The sequence below is a fragment of the Palaemon carinicauda genome, chromosome 35, assembly GCF_036898095.1.
Source record: "Palaemon carinicauda isolate YSFRI2023 chromosome 35, ASM3689809v2, whole genome shotgun sequence".
NCBI lineage: Eukaryota > Metazoa > Arthropoda > Malacostraca > Decapoda > Palaemonidae > Palaemon > Palaemon carinicauda.
In genome coordinates, this window is record NC_090759.1 from 79,406,147 (window position 1) to 79,423,720 (window position 17,574).

A 17,574-nucleotide genomic window follows, 5' to 3' on the forward strand; every position below is an offset into this window, starting at 1 on the left:
TAGCACTGAACGGTCCATCGAGTGTCTATCTCTGGTAGAAGACAAACTCAGATGGCTCTTTGAAAAACGCTGAGTGTGTCCTCGGGGTGTTACTTATGGAAACAGACTTGTTATGTCCTGAGGAGAAACCTCATGACATAGACTGGTCTTGGCACATTGGACAGTCTTTGGGGCTGGTAGTCTCTAGATGTGGGGGGAAGATCCCAATGTGGTGACTTTCATCTACTGGTAGGAACAAGTGACTGAGAGGTGAGTCACTAGAAGATATCTGTTACACAAAGTGATAAGTGCTCCTGTCACTCAGTGTCTAGATGCATGAAGTCTGAGTACTCTGTGATTGGTCACAGAATGATGAAGAGTGTAGAAATCAAGGGAGATTCTTGTCACTCTGCTGAGAGAGAACATTGATCCTAAGTTTCTTCTCCACTTCTAGCAGACCTCTTAAGGGTAGTTGTTTTCGTAGTCATCTTTGATGTGTCACTTGAATATCCAAGAGAAGAAGAGAAACAAGGATGGCGGCCAGTTTCCTGACCAGCATTGTTTATGTGCAGTACAGTATGAGACAGTGCAGGTAGCAGGAGTGCAAGTTCCTGTAACTCGAGGGAAATACCTTCCCGTGATGGGTTGCTTTTCGGTACAGCACTGCTTCTTCCACACATAGTCGGCTAGCCAAAGCACCAGACACGTGTTGAGATACTACCGCTAGAGTGCTATTGAGTCCCTCTCTGGTTATGACTTACTCTTTACACATTCTCCTATTTCCTCATACAACTGACAACACTAAGATAACTGAAAAATCCTTCACTCAAGGGATTAACTACTGCACTGTAATTGTTTCTGTGGTTACTTTCCACTTGGTAAAGGTAGGAGAGACTTTTTAGCCAAGATAAGCAGCTCTTCTTGGAGTAAGATACTCCAAAATCAAACAACTGTTCTCTAGTTTTGGGTAGTACCATAGACTCTGTACTATGGTCTTTCACTGTCTCGAATTAGAGTTCCCTTGTTTGAAATATACTCTGGTACACTATTCTGTTTCCTTATTTCCTTTCCTCACTATGCTATTTTCCCTATTGGGGCATTTGGGCTTATAGCATCGTGCTTTTCCAACTAGGGTTGTTATTTAGCTAGTAATAATAATAATGGGGAGACATTGGTCGATATCTTGAGACTCAATCTGACTAGTCGTCCTGGGCTCTGACAACTTCCTTCTCTTAGAAGCAACAGGCATCAGCTCCGAAGACTAGTCAACAGGAGAGGAAGAAGACACAGGAACAGGTGAAGTGGTAAGGGAAGGCGAGCATGTACACAGGAACAGGTGAGGTGGTAAGGGAAGGCGAGCATGTACACAGGAACAGGTGAGGTGGTAAGGGAAGGCGAGCAAGTACACAGGAACAGGTGAGGTGGTAAGGGAAGGCGAGCATGTACACAGGAACAGGTGAAGTGGTAAGGGAAGGCGAGCATGTACACAGGAACAGGTGAAGTGGTAAGGGAAGGCGAGCATGTACACAGGAACAGGTGAAGTGGTAAGGGAAGGCGAGCATGTACACAGGAACAGGTGAGGTGGTAAGGGAAGGCGAGCATGTACACAGGAACAGGTGAAGTGGTAAGGGAAGGCGAGCATGTACGCTTCGGCTCCCACTGACCACCCTTCACCGACATCTAAGATTTCTGGCCTTGCAGCAATGCAGCTGCAGCAGGCAAAAAAAACAAATCCTCCTCTGCAGCAGGCAAGGACTCATCTCGGGGCAGCAGATTATGTTGCTCCTCTGCATTTGGAACAGCAAGAGAGTACTTCAGGGTCCTAGCATCTGCTAACACCTCTAGCAGTCTTTCCGATGACAGGGCACCATCGATCCTTAAGGAAGCCCACAACTTTCCCAAGTTAAGATAATTGCGAGGGTTGTCATCAGGCATTGCAAAAATTAATGTACTTTGGGAAAAAAGGCAGGGGGGGTATTGGATTACCTTTGCTGGGAGGAACCAATACGCCTATCTCCTTCAAAGCACACCCTGAGGATAAGGAACCACTCCCTTCCCATTACGAACTCCTCCAGAGGACCCACCCTAGAGAAACTCCAAGGAGACACAGCATCAAACCAGAAAAAGCCAAGTCAGTCGCCAAAAATTCTCTCTAAGTCTTTTCTTCATTACGAACTCCATCCACTCAAGAGGAGTATGGCTGCTAACTTTCATGCCCCCTACAGAAACTATAGTGATGGGAATCCTCCTCTGATTTGCTCATGTACCTGCAACAGTTATGAGCAGGTTTACCAGGGCAAACCAACATCTCTTCCCATGGAGTTGCTACCTAATACAAACAGCACAACCACTTTGGAAAGAGAAAAAGAAAAGCATTATTATTATTATTATTATTACTATCAAAGCTACAACCCTAATTGGAAAAGCAAGATGCTATAAGCCCAGGGGCTCCAATAGGGAAAAATAGCCCAGTGAGGAAAGGAAATAAGGAAATAAATAACTGAAGAGAACAAATTAACAATAAATCATTCTAAAAAAAGTAATGTCAAAAGAGATATATCATATATAAACTATTAACAACGTCAACAACAAAAATGTCATATATAAACTATAAAAAGACTCATGTCCGTCTGGTCAACAAAAAAGCATTTGCTCCAACTTTGAACTTTTGAAGTTCTACTGATTCAACAACCCGATTAGGAAGATCATTCCACAACTTGGTAACAGCTGGAATAAAACTTCTAGAGTACTGCGTAGTATTGAGTCTTATGATGGAAAAGGCCTGGCTATTAGAATTAACTGCCTGCCTAGTATTACGAACAGGATAGAATTGTCCAGGGAGATCTGAATGTAAAGGATGGTCAGAGTTATGAAAAATCTTATGCAACATGCATAATGAACTAATTGATCGACGGTGCCAGAGATTAATATCTAGATCAGGAATAAGAAATTTAATAGACCGTAAGTTTCTGTCCAACAAATTAAGATGAGAATCAGCAGCTGAAGACCAGACAGGAGAACAATACTCAAAACAAGGTAGAATAAAAGAATTAAAACACTTCTTCAGAATAGATTGATCACCGAATATCTTAAAAGACTTTCTCAATAAGCCAATTTTTTGTGCAATTGAAGAAGACACAGACCTTATATGTTTCTCAAAAGTAAATTTGCTGTCAAGAATCACGCCTAAAATTTTGAAAGAGTCATACAAATTTAAAGAAACATTATCAATACTGAGATCCGGATGTTGAGAAGCCACCGTCCTTGACCTACTTACAATCATACTTTGAGTTTTGTTAGGATTCAACTTCATACCCAATAATTTGCACCATGCACTAATTTTAGCTAAATCTCTATTAAGGGATTCACCAACCCCAGATCTACATTCAGGGGATGGAATTGATGCAAAGAGAGTAGCATCATCTGCATATGCAACAAGCTTATTTTCTAGGCCAAACCACATGTCATGTGTATATAGTATGAAAAGTAATGGGCCAAGAACACTACCCTGTGGAACACCGGATATCACATTCCTATACTCACTATGGTGCCCATCAACAACAACTCTTTGAGATCTACTACTTAAAAAATCAATAATAATGCTAAGAAACGACCCACCCACTCCCAACTGTTTCAGTTTGAAAACAAGGGCCTCATGATTAACACGGTCAAAGGCAGCACTAAAATCAAGGCCAATCATGCGAACTTCCCGACCACAATCAAGGGATTTCTGTACTGCATTGGAGATTGTTCAAAGTTCAAGGCAGCAAAGTACAGTACATCCTTACCCAACTGTGGCCAAAGTCAAAGTGAGGGTTACTCCACCTGGCTTGTGAGAGGGGCTACCCTCTATCTACCAGGAAACTATGTTTACCTCATTAAAAGTAAGTGTCAGTTTCTATTAAAATGACGATGGTTTGAATTTGAGTAGGAACAATTAATCTTGAAAGTAAAATCTACAAACAAAATTCCGGAAGTATGACTGGATATATAACACTGAAAGACAAAGTCAGCACACTGGTACCTTAACGGTCTTTCAGTGCTGTAGAAGAAATACAGTAGAGAGAATTGCATGGAAAAAGATCAAAATTTAAGAAAGTTCATCTTCCAGTTTACAATTTTCATTAATCATTCATATTTCTTTCATCGATCATCTACACAGCAAAACAATAAGTTATAAGACAAGCTGGGAAAATAATAATAGGCTGAAAATTTGCGGTAACTTAACTGAGGCTGGACTACACTAGTTAAATTTATCAACTAATACACATACTTTAGTGTTATCTCCAGCTAACTTGGATCTATCAGGCCAGATATGGGAGGTATTACTTTATGTGATTTAAAATAAATAAAAAGATAAGTTTAGAAACTACTATATCCAAGTTAAAGAAAATACTTACAACTTTTACAAAAATGTGAATGGAGGCATTTCGGTATCTCCTGAAACTTCCAAGATGGTCCTTCCATCAAGTTGAAATTTGTCGCTGGTCAGTATACTTTGAGGATTACACGAAGATATGATCAACAGGCAACGACACATCATAATGAGCCCATTCAGGACCAATATCCCCTTCCAAAATGAACTAATTAGTTAGGGGAGTTTGCAAAATCCTCTTACTTTGTTCCTTCTATCTGTTTTGATGGAAGATGAAAAATACTTACACTTTCTTGTGTATGTTCATGCTTTTCATTTTAGCTATGAACGGGGACATTTACCTCTCTTGCAATTTTTCTAAAATATACAACCTTATGAGGTGTTATATCCAAGAGCGTGACAAAGTTTACTTTATATATTCTAGTGATAAACATTTTTTTGGATAAAAGTCAATAAATTTTTGTGCCATAGCCTTGATTAAAATCTAAGGACTAGGGCTAAGTCCCATGAAGTCATCTCACCGAAGATTTCGGAACAAAAATCTCCTGATCTGAGGCCACTATTAACTAAGAAATATGAGAGGGCTGACTTGTAGCCCTTCATACTGGATAAGGACAACTCAAATAATGAAAGGTGAAAAATTCTGCGTCAATGGAAGAGAGGCATTGGGTACGATAAACACCATTTGTTACACCAAGGAACAAATCTCGCCAGCTTCCACAAAGACGAGATGTTAACATCCAGCACACTTGTGATTGATTCCTGTTCTCTGCCATCCCCTCTCTCTCTCTCTCTCTCTCTCTCTCTCTCTCTCTCTCTCTCTCTCTCTCTCTCTCTCTCTCTCTCAGGGTCTTCAAATAACATCCAAGTGTGAATATAATGGGATTCTATTTGATAATAGAACCTTTGAAGATGGGGTTGTTCTAAGTCTCTTGGGAAATTAATAGATCTTTCAAGAGCATTTTTTGGCTCAATTTCTCACTTCATTAGTAGTTTTGCTGTCCAAGCAGGAATGTTATGTTCTGCATCTATGACATCTAAATACTCTTGAATATAACCTCTGCTTTAGATAAAAACATAAGCGGATTCTTCCTCAATAAAGCATTATTACTTTCAAAATACTTTTATTTTTTAACACTGCAAGTAAAATAGTACAATTTAAAGCATGAAATCTCTGAACAAAAATGAATAAACAGAGAAGAGAAGTTTGATGAAAATTATACTACAGGTCTTTGAAATAAAGGAAAGAAAAAGAAAACATGGCACAAGGGCAACTCCACTGTTCCCATTTTTTCATAATATATATGGATATACATTCTTGTTTTATGGGCACTTATTTAATTGGAGACACTACACACCCAGTTGCTCTATGAAGGTCATTAGAAGGTTCTCGGTTCATGAGTGCTGCTAATAATGGCATAATAACATGGAAGCCAAAACAAAAGGCAATTAAAATGTATTTAGAATGTTTTTCTGGGAGAGATTACAGACAGCTTCATTGATGTGTGTATCAGTTTTTTTTTTTACGATAGTGGCGGTTTTGGGTGTACGGGTAACGGCTGATTCTGAGAGAACTGTGACTTGAGGTCCATTTATCTTTGGTGAAGGTTAGAAAGATTGGTGTTGACTTTTCTTCGGGGGGAAAAATACATATTTTTTTTTTTTTATTATTTTGTCGATATATGGTTGTATGTTACTGATAGAACACACTCAACATCTATTTCCGGGTATTCAACTCTATTTGGCTATGAATTAATATATCTCAATCGATGTCCAAGCTATGTGATGGCCGTTGGGTGAAAGTGAATTTTCGGGACGTTCACATGGACACTGAAATACAGTACATACAGTATACACTAATAACGGGCATTTTGCATTATCGCATCTTTTATATAAAGAGCTAATTCATGTCTTAATCATAAACACTGCATTGACACTGGAATGAGAAAATCTTAATAGCTTCCTCAAATATAATTAAGGGATTTCGACGAAGGAAAAATCTATTTCTGGGGAGAGACCTGTGGCGCCCGGTGAAAAGAGTCCTTCTTATATACCTTTTCTGATAAAACCTTCAAATTATACCAGAGAAAGATATAAGCATGGAATGCTGAGGTTACAACCCTCGCGCGAGCACGTTTTGGGTGTCGTGTATAAAGCAAAGGCGTGTGAAATCCACTATTCACAGGTTGTCTTCCATTTAGTTAATTCCTTCGTCAAAGGGATGGGCCGAATGATCTTGGATGAGTTGCACTCAATTTATCACGTATACCCACAATATACTGGTGAGTGAATTCGGTACACACTGGCTGGCAACATATTCTTTCATGCTTATAAATGCAAACCGGCATGAAAAACCTTACTTTGAAAACTGCCCCAAAACAATTTTTTCAAACATGTCAAATATTTAAACCCAATTTGGAGAACCATTCATAAAAATGGATGACCTCTGCAGCAACTGACCACTTGCAGCACCTTTCAAACAATCCCAAGGTATGTTTTGAAATTAAAAATAACGTAGCCACAATGAAATTTTGCCTTACAACGTACGCACACTTCTCTTCTTACATCCACGTAACTCTTTGATTATTTCCGCTGCCCTCCTGTGCGAACATACAGTGATAACAAATAATAACAGTGTAATTGTACAAGACTAGCCCATAATAGTCACTCTCTTCTACCTTGCTACTCACAAAAATGAGCCGGAAAGAGAAGAGTTAGCATCAGTCATGCACACAAATATCTGAAAACCACCGGAAGGATTTCCCATCCGTATTATCCAACTGACTGAACTCGGAACGCAAGACATGATTTTTTTTTCTTTCAAGTTTATACAATGCTATTCGTAACATCAATTGTTTAACAAGCAATAAAACACAGGCATCTACATACCTAATTTCTGAGGATAATACAGCAGTGGAGTTCTCCTTCTATAGATCTACAGACAATGCATTTTTTATTTTCTATGCCCCTGTGCCATAGTAATAACTGGGAAGGAAAAAATACATATATTTACAACTTGGAATTTCAATCTTCAGATCCAAATTTATTCATCCGTAAACCGACCCCAAACTATACAATGCTGGGTCGCAAGTATAATGTTTCTCACCCTACTGTACCATCATACTCGTATAGGAAAATAAGCACTGGGCTAATTGGTCCTTTACCTCAATATTATCACATAATTGTGCTTCATGCTCAATTACAACTAACAACTTAAAACTTAATATCTGTTTTGTTATAGGTTGGATGAGCAGTGTATCTCGGAATTCATAATGTGCTCAACGTACTGAATATTAAGCGCTTTGGAATCTCCTTGTGGTTCAGTCCACTTCCTATTCCGTCATTTCATTTTCACCCCCATATATACACAAAATGGTTTTTTTTCTAAAATATATAGAGCTCAAGTTTTTTTTGTTTTTTATTTTTCTTCATCCCGACCTTTCGGCCCCCAACCACACGAACGTCCATACGCACGAAGAGAGTTTTCAACACAGCACTTGGAAAGCACCAATCACTTAAGAAATGATTCAACTGTGCACTGGAAATGATTGCCAAAATGTATACATACAATATCATGTTATTTCTGGACACATACAAAAAAGGACACAGATTCTGAATGTCTTCTATCAGAATACCAAAAATTTCAACGTACGGGAAACTTGACTAGTAATGTATTGTCCAGACTAGTAATGCTTTACAATGCCAATATAAGAATATTTACTTTTCTCTTTAGTTTGACTAAACTTAAAAAATAAAAAAAAAGGCATTTCTGTTCATGGGAATTTTCTAATACTGTATTGTACAATATATGTGTAGCACTAGAATGTAATTTTCAGAGTAAAAAAAACACAAACAATTCCTTAAATACATATTTTTCCACATCTTAATTGGTGGTCCTGATAATGATGAGTCCTCAAAATAGCTAACTGTCACCAATACTGTATTAATAAAGAAAATACAATGGAAGAATTATTTTCTTTCATGTGCACCATCACCTTGAGCAATAATTCGTAATACGTACTAAAATACAATTCTGGCTTGTATCTTCTCGATTCTCAGGTTTTCAAATCATCAAGACAGTTTTGCGATTCATAAAAAAGCTAAATTCATTATGGTTCTCACGTGGATGTAAATCTTAAATGCTTGTAAATCTCAAGTGCACTAACTTTTCCAAATTAAGTTTGCAAGCAAAATGATAAATGCTTGTCTTTACGCTTTGAGCCACCTGCCCTCCTTAAATGCAAAATATTGAGGAATATCATGATTCAATGGTTTATGAATACTAGACTATGTATTTACATAGGTATGATAAATCTTTTCAAAACTGCAATTATGAAGTTTATCTACCCCATAAATATATTGCAGAATCAAGTAATACTCATTACTTTTACTAGACTCCCTGTAACTTGTATGGTACTTGTATCATTAATCACATCCTCACTTCGTATGGTACTTGTATTATTAATCACATCCTCGCTTCCTTGACCACAACATTTCCTTTCTACTATTACACAATACAATACATACAAGTATAGGTATATGTCCCTTTTTAAAAATATAACACTACCTTCATTTCCAGATTTCAATTTCTTTGGAAAAATAGTTTTTATTTACTTTGAGGGCTCTGGCTCAGGAGAACTGCGTGACAGAGATGGTTTTTTCAAAACAGACGGCTTTACTCTAACTGGAGGTTTTAGTCCCGGTGTTGAGCCTCCCGTGGAAGCAGCGACGGCTTGCAGGTACCGGGCAGCGAGTTTCGGAGTGGAGGGAGCCACTGGACCTTCTCCTGATGGCTTATCTGAAGCCGAGCGAATCTCGACTCTAACTTCAGGAGACCTCTCGGTACGCTCACTTCGCATTTCAGAATCTAGCTGCTGCATGACATTGTCAAGACTGCGCACAATACTGGATACCGACGACTCCTCCGCCTCGGTGATTCTCAACTCTGCCGGATCTGCACTTCTCTGCGTCAGACTTAGCGAAGAGGTCAATCCAACTTTAACTGGGACTACAGTTTGAGTCTGTGCATCTGTACTATATCCACCAAATGATTTGAGGGCAGGTGTTTTCTTTAGTGTGCACTGGTTCTGCTTGGCAAATACTTCTCCAGCAGTCATGTCAGGGGACTGGGTACCAGGAGATGATCCACCAGATGAGGAGGAACTATCGTAACTTTGGCTTTCTCGGTGCAGATGCGTGCGTCGTAACCTTGGGCTAATGCCACTGTGTTCTTTGGGGGAAGACGATAACGGTGTGACAGGTAAATCCATGACTAAATCTGGGGCCCCTACAACTGGTTTGTTCTTTTCCCGCCGTTCCCAAAACGAGCGGGGCGAAGGCGAAGAGTGATTGAGACGTTCTTCTGAGCTACTAGATGACAGGCTGGAGCTTTGTGAGGGGCATCGAGGCCTGTGATCCCAAGAACTTCCACCACTTAATAAACGGTCCCCTGGATCTTCTTTAACATCCAACGTGCCACGGGATAGTGATGGATTACCTAAGCTATCATTGGTTGTGGTTGTGATCATGCTGACGCTCAGTTGCTCCATGTTTTTGCTCTTCTGAGACTCCTCCATCTTGACCTCCTGCTCAATTGTTTCCGCCACCAATGCAGGGGCCACAGACTGGGTCACCGACTCAGAGACGGGGCCGGGAGACTGCTGGCTGTGACGGTCGGTACAGGGGGAGGTGGGGGTAGCATTTCCACCCTCATCCTGCACACCTTGCACGGTGATTTGCAGATTGTGTTCGCCATTAAACTCCCCCGACTGCAGATAAAAGGAAATTATCATTAAACATAGTAATTCCCAAGTTGAAACTTCCATGTAACTAAGACTAAATAATTAATTGATTAAAGCATATGAAAATTGGACTCCCTAATTTCAAAGAAACTATTAATAAAATACAACTGATATTCAAACATGAAAATTACTTGTAGTTTTAAAAAGACTTATAATTGTGTTCGATGAGATACGCTTCAATGTACTAACATATACCAAAAATATATCCATAATATTGAGCAGACAAAGTACTAAGATATGTAGATTACTGGTTAAAAATAGTAGTATACAGTACTTGAGACCATGAGTTTCTTTTCATTTATATAAGTGTTAGTTCCTATATTTGTAAACATCAGGACAAGGAAATATTTGAATGGATACCTTCACGAACGAGTTGCAAAAAACGAAAAGAAAAAAAGTAAACACCTCATAAAAAATGTCATCAAACCTTTCAATGATTACAAAATTCCAAAGAGAAAAAAATAGTATAACACACTTTACAAATTTTTCAAATCATAGTACAAAATCATGACATTCATATAAATAACCCTAAATAAGAGAATTGGACAATTCCAACTAGCATTTAAAGGGAATCTTATGAAAATGTCTCCACACCAAACGACATAATGATAAAGTGGATAATCTTCCATTAAAGAACAAAGTAATTTACACAAATGGAGAACTGCACAGAACAAATTATTCACCCCTCTCTATCAAACTTTTCACTACCACCAACGGCCAATATGTAGAGCACACGGTACGACATTCTGCTTTCCAAAGAAACATGTCAACAGGGATGTCCATATAAGCATAATCTATTTTTGCTCAATGAAAGAATTAGTAATGAGAAATCTTTTTCATAATACAGTAAGCAAAATTAACCTTTGGGAGAAAGAGAGAGAGAGAGAGAGGTTTACTGGTCTGCTGACCTTTAGACACCATGTCAGTGGATAAAGTTTACATAATAACATACTATTCAGTGTTAAAAAGGTGAATTAAAATAATGGTTGATCTTTAGCATACTGTTCGTAAGTACACTAAAGATTAGGTAAACATCTTTGGAAATAAATATTGCAATGTATCATTATATTACCCTATTTCCATACCTCATCCTGGTATCTGCAGGAATGATGCCCAAACAATTATAAAAAAGAACATATAACTGTATTATGTAGCATGCAAACCCTGGTTTTATACATACCTAAACTACCCTTTTAGGTTGAACAAACCTAGAAATAACTGTAATTAAATGTCTTTTGGCTCTTAGATGATGTTAAATATCTTTCACTAAATTATCAGACAACAAACATCCTAATTTTGCAGTCACTAAAATAGATGGCAAAGATTCATTGGCTAGATACATCAAAGGATAGCCAGTTCCTTGTGATGCGCAGTGCCTATCTAACTAAGGCAATTGACCCCTGCCAGTCCATACTAACTCTAGTAAGATCAACCGCCATGCACCATGAGTAAAAGCCGGAGAGACAGTTTGTCCATTGCCTTAAACCCAATCAGTCACCCTGCTGCCACAGACTTCATCGAGATTTAGGGGGGGGCATTTCCTCCACACCCAAAGCCCTCATTACTCCACCAAGTTGCTCATCCGCTTACACGAGTACAACCACTGGCAAACATGGATTGCTAAGATATACCGCCTAGCATGGTAATAGGTGTAGGAGGAGATGATGATGAAAATAGATGGCATACATATTCGCAGACCTTTGTTAACAAATACAGATTCCAGCTTCTCACGATTCGAATCTGCAAGGCTTCTTAGCCGCTGGAGCTAATGTGGGACAATTGCTGCCTCTTCAAGACATATTTGGAATACTCTTCTACCAAACTAGTGCTTCAACTACCATGCATTTAATTCTTTTTCCTAGAGGGGTCCTTCATTAGTTTTCCTCAAGGCAGTAGGATTGCATTCAAGCAAAGGATAATATGGCGATTACTTCAATACAATGTAATGTAATTCTGATCTTTGCAATTACTGTAGAGGGATTTCATTCTTAGAGCCAAAATCCAGTGATAAAAACCTACAATCGCAAAAATAGTCACTACCTTTTTTTTCTCATATATTTTTAGCCTCAGCTGTCACATTTGAAATCCTTCAAGTTTTTATCATCTCCTTAGAAGATAAAGAAGCTAAAATTCTTGCTATTCTATCTCAATCTTACACATTGAACACAACAAATTCACAATTTTTTTAGTCCTACCTTCTAAAAACTCTTTCAAAATAAGCTTAGGCATAATATTTACTCTATTTTGCTATCATTAATCTCACGATACATTTAAATTAATCACATAAACCAATCATTACAAGGCTTCTTGTAAATGTTCAGTGGCCAATGAAGAGAGTTCATATGTTTATGCACAATTTCAAGAAACAATTCTCAAGATTCTGATAATTATGTAATGTTTATTAGTTAAAATTTTTGTGTCAAACTGAAAAAAGAAGAAACCTAGGAAGTCTTCATGACTAATAATTGTTATCCGACATTTCAGAATGCCTACTGTTTTAGAGCAGCGAAGGGGTGGAGGGGGGGGGGGGCAACTTTCAAATTAGTGTATTGCACAGTATCAAAATAAGGAATTGTTTTGCTAGTTACCTTAGATATGCTAAAATTGGAGACAAACCTTTTACAGTATATGTAGTTGGTGATGCTTAAATTGGGGGAAAAAAAACATTGATATTATAAGTTGAATGACAGGATTATTCTGCTTTATAAAGATTACATGTTCCACTTGATGTTTTAAGAGAACGTCTAATATACTGTCAACGTTTTAGCACTCCACCCCAGTCCTAGGATGTCAGCAACCAACCAAGTACAGCTTTATAAGGTAAGGGTATTTCTAATCGCAATCGTCTAAACAATTTAAATACATCTAACAGAGGTACAGTACTTTTCAAACTCAAAGAGATGTACCAGCCTAAAGGCGGATTTACACGGTCAAACTGTTTGACACACAAGTGTTTGAAGTGATGTTCGAACGCGTGAACGGCGTATTCGGTTGTCGAACATACCCGTCGAACGGTTCGAAGAAAGTCTGTTCTCGCCTGACTTTTGTGGGGGGGGGGGGGCTTTATTGTCCACAAACCTTATGCATTTGTGGCCGACTCCATCTCTTCGAACAGTTTGACTAGCAGGTTCGTCAACCGGGTTCAACGAATTGTTCGATCGTGTAAACCCAGCCTAAGACTCAAATGTTCAAATACTATAAAGTATCTATTTTCTATATCAAATATGCTTCTGACATTAGAATTTCTCACGACCAGTAATTACTTCAGATGTAATCAAAGAGACCTCAAGTAAGATATATCTTGGGGGAAACCAATTCCTCTGTGGGTAGCAGATAAATGAGTAAATGTAAGTTATTAGTCAAATATAACACAATGATATTAATTGGAAGTTTTAAATCATTGACCACACTAACAAAACTATTACTTGGTGACTAAATTTCCATCTGCTTCTACACACCTTTAAACAATACTCAGTTTCAAAATATAGTTACTCAAAAAGATATGTTTAAATGTAAGCACACTGACTAGTGAAAGTATACATATAAGAGTAGGGTACACTAAATGAACACATTATCAATATGACACAAAATGAGTTCCAAAGAGTAAAATTTACTAACCTCATGAAGAAGATAAGCCTGAAATATTGACCTAACCTCAGGCCAAACTACATAAAATCCAATACCTGCAGTCGCTTAATGTCATATATTTACGCTACCAATGGAACATTTCCCATTTATAAGTAGCCTGTTCAACCTTCAATCATCAGTTTGGGCACAAGTAAAACTAGAGGGAGTCATCAAAGAATGCAAACCTCTGCCAATGCAGTAATTTTAGTAGTCTTGATACTCAACAAGTTTTCTTTCATAAATACTGTACAATGGCACAATTAACAGTTAATCAAACAATCTAAGACAATAATGATAACTGAAATGTTAAAAAACTAGAGATCTAGAACTGTTTACAGAATCAAGTGGTTCCCTGAAACACTGCAAATCTTTCTGCTTTCCTTTGATCTTGAAGGACAGACAGGCAAACTAAACCTATGAAATGACCTCTTTAGAATAAAATATTTCTTTACAGTACTAATTTACTCGCAGAGCATAAAAGCATCATACCTCGCAAAATATCATTCTTCTGAATTTAATGACTTTAAATTGATCTGATAAATATATTAAAACTGGGGGAAAATCTTGTCTTGATATTTTTTATCACTGTTTCTTATTTACAAGTGCTTGGTGAGAAAATTGATGAATTTACCCGACAAAATTGTATACTGGCAAAGGGGGTAACAATCTATTTGAATGTTCATATTGTACGTCACGTGAACAAGGACGTACCCTTTATAACCAAAGACAAACTCTACAGTATAAGGGAAATTACACACTGTTATGCCTTTAGAAAATCAGAATAAAATACTAAGAATGTAAAAACACCCACACTATTAAGATTCAGCTTCCCAAAATGAAAAAAAGGTAAATAAAAAAGCCCCCCACAATTGACTTACAACTCCTCGATTCCCTTATACTTCCGGACTGAAACCTAGTTTAATATACAGGTAATAGTTAGAGGAGCTGAGCTCTTAGACCAAAGTCTGAATCCTGGAGTGAGGACAGTGTGTCCACTTATATTAGGGAATCAAGAAAGCGACTCAGTGCATAAAGCCACTGATTTACATAGATCATGTGCTCATGGGCAGTGTACTCCCTCTGCATCATTTTATGAAACGCTATGCATTTATTGTTTTGTAAGAGATTAAAAGCAAATATTATAAGAGATTAAATATAAGATACACTGCCTTCTAAATATAGAAATATGAAATTGTATAGCATTGAAACAAATGGTGAAGTTATAACCCTTACAAATAACTATAAAAAAAAGAGAGATATCGAAAGAAATAATCCCTGCTTATATTTGTTATTTTTCAAGATTTTCAAGATTTTTAGATATGGACTAATTTTGACCGTTTTACTTATTACAGGCTCAATTGGAACTCCACAAAAAATGCATGCAAGAAGCAGTTCTTTTGGTCCAATATTCTCTGTGTAAAACTACTTGTAATCCAATGTGCTTTTCACAAGTACAAAATTCTTGAACATACATAAATATTTTTTACACCTATATCAAACTGAGAAAACTGTAGTCCAACATCTATTACATGATAATTTCCTTACCTTTCTTTGGATCAAATACTGTACATTCTTTCCTACAAGCATGACAGATTTCATTCTTAATCAGAAGAAATTATTCCTTCGTGACCTCAAACATTCTTAAAAGCTTAATGTCATTCCAACGTTGTACTGCAGTATCTTTCACAAAACAGAAAGTCCTCAACGTACAAACTTAATAGGTTCCAAGAAGCTGTTTGTAAGAAATTGTTTTTCAGCTGCAAAAATTAACAAATGGTCCCTTTTCATATGGCAAACGTCATCTTCCTTACTCCATTAAATGATATAATATTGTATTTTTGGGCTCGGCCATGTCGTCCTGATGGAAGGTTCCTAATGGTAGCTTCCTAAGGAATATATGAAGCTACCATTAGGAACCTTCCATCAGGACGACATGGCTATCTCACCCAAAAATAGATTTCTGGGCTCAACCTGTGCCGCCCAGTGAAATGCTCCTTTTAGCACCATTTCTAAGGTATATAACTGCTAGTTATATACCTTAGAAATGGTGCTAAAAGGAGCATTTCACTGGGCGGCACAGGTCTCTCGCCCAGAAATAGATTTTTCCTTCGTCAAAATCCCTTTTTTCGCTTCGCTCAAAATCCGTTTATTACAGTATTTAATTATGAACTATTGATGCAACATCTGAAATTTATGATTTCAGATGGATTTGTGCTATAAATATTTGTGAAGTTGAGGGCTTTCTGTACATGCAGAATTATTCTAAATTGTATCTTTGATCAAAGGTGCCTTACAATTAATCTAACAGATTTGATTTCAATTGAAGATTCCTAATTCCATCACATCTACAGAATACATCACAGGCCTGGATGCTGCGGGGGGGCAATTTCGTGCGGTCATCATGCTTCCCACAAACTCTGTCTAACCCAAGCTCACTAAATTTACATATGGCATAATGCAATGCTTATACAGTACAGTATTGTATTAACATACATATCATACATGAATTGCATTTCTTCCATCATGAAAGTTTACTACAAGACCCTCTAATTGTATTTCCTACCAAGGATGCATTTAATAAGAAACATACTCTTGAGCCAATAACTCATTTAGGTGCTTCTCGCTGACCAAATTTACATACAATGTCAGCTTTGATCTTCCAAGAAAAGACCTGTGTAGCAGTTTTACTACAATCTCATTTACAAGGTTTTCTTAAGTTTTTCATCTTCTTTAATTTAAGTCTTTTAGTCTTTTTCATTTCTTTTTTTTCAAGACAAGCTTTAATGATGCCAAATCTTTTGAGTTTTCTTTCACTTACAATTTACAAGCCTTAAGTAGCTGGTTCTTCTCTCACTAAGGTCATTGGAGGAGATAAGACATCCTTTTCACGCCTTCCTGTCCTGAAGATGAATAAATTATATAATGGCCAATTTTCTATCCTTTTTTTTTTATCCTGCGTATTATTACATCTATAAAAAAGCAAATGGGAAATGAGGTGATTATGATCTTCGTTTCACTATCAAATGTCCAAAGCAGGGAGGTTAACATATTCTTCAAGAATATAAACACCTATGTGTATCAAATAAAATAATATATTACTCAGAAAAACAGTATTCTTCAGATCATGAACACGGTCATTTAAGAGATTATTTCTCGTATAACACAACAAACTTGTCGGAATCCATCACCTTAGCTTACAAAAAATCTAAACCCACCACCTTCAAGCAGCATTAAAAATTGCACATGTACAGTACTTCAAGCGCCTACGGTTTTATATTTAGTGGAAGCAGTCATGAAGAACTAGTAAGAGCTCTACTTTACCACCTAACAACATTGATCTATTAGTTTTTCTTTGGTGTCTTTAAAAACTATAAGTAAATTGTCTTTGTAATATTTTCATCTAATCCTTTGCTTAGCTATTCCCGTAGATATTCTCATTCTATCCTTAGCCGAGTTTTACTTTCATACCCTCTGAGATGAGAACTTTTACTCAGTTTTAAATCAGGGGATTTATAACTTATTTCTCAATGTAATAACTCCTTGCACCAAACAGGCTTTTTAATTTCTTTCTATATATCAAACACCGTATGTGACTGCATAACCTTACAAGTAGACTTTATAAAAAAACGAAGTCTTGCCAAAGATCACATACAGGTAAAGGAGCTAAGCCTACAAGAGAATAGTTATCTACTGTTCTGTAAAATCATCGTAGAATAAAACAAATACAATGTACCATCCTGTAGCATACAGTGTTGTACTATCAAATTTCACTAATTCCTGAAACAATATCAA

At 37.3% G+C, this 17,574-nt stretch overlaps 1 protein-coding gene across 1 annotated transcript in view; it reads right to left on the reverse strand.

Annotated features, from left to right (window-relative positions):
- Positions 1-8,568: 8,568 nt before the first annotated feature.
- LOC137627376 (SLIT-ROBO Rho GTPase-activating protein 1-like) overlaps positions 8,569-17,574 on the reverse strand; it is a 150,273-nt gene continuing 141,267 nt past the window's right edge. The window contains exon 19 of the mRNA XM_068358464.1: positions 8,569-10,122. Coding sequence (XP_068214565.1) covers positions 8,965-10,122 — 1,158 coding nt within the window. The 3' untranslated portion in view covers positions 8,569-8,964. The remainder of the gene's footprint in view (positions 10,123-17,574) is intronic.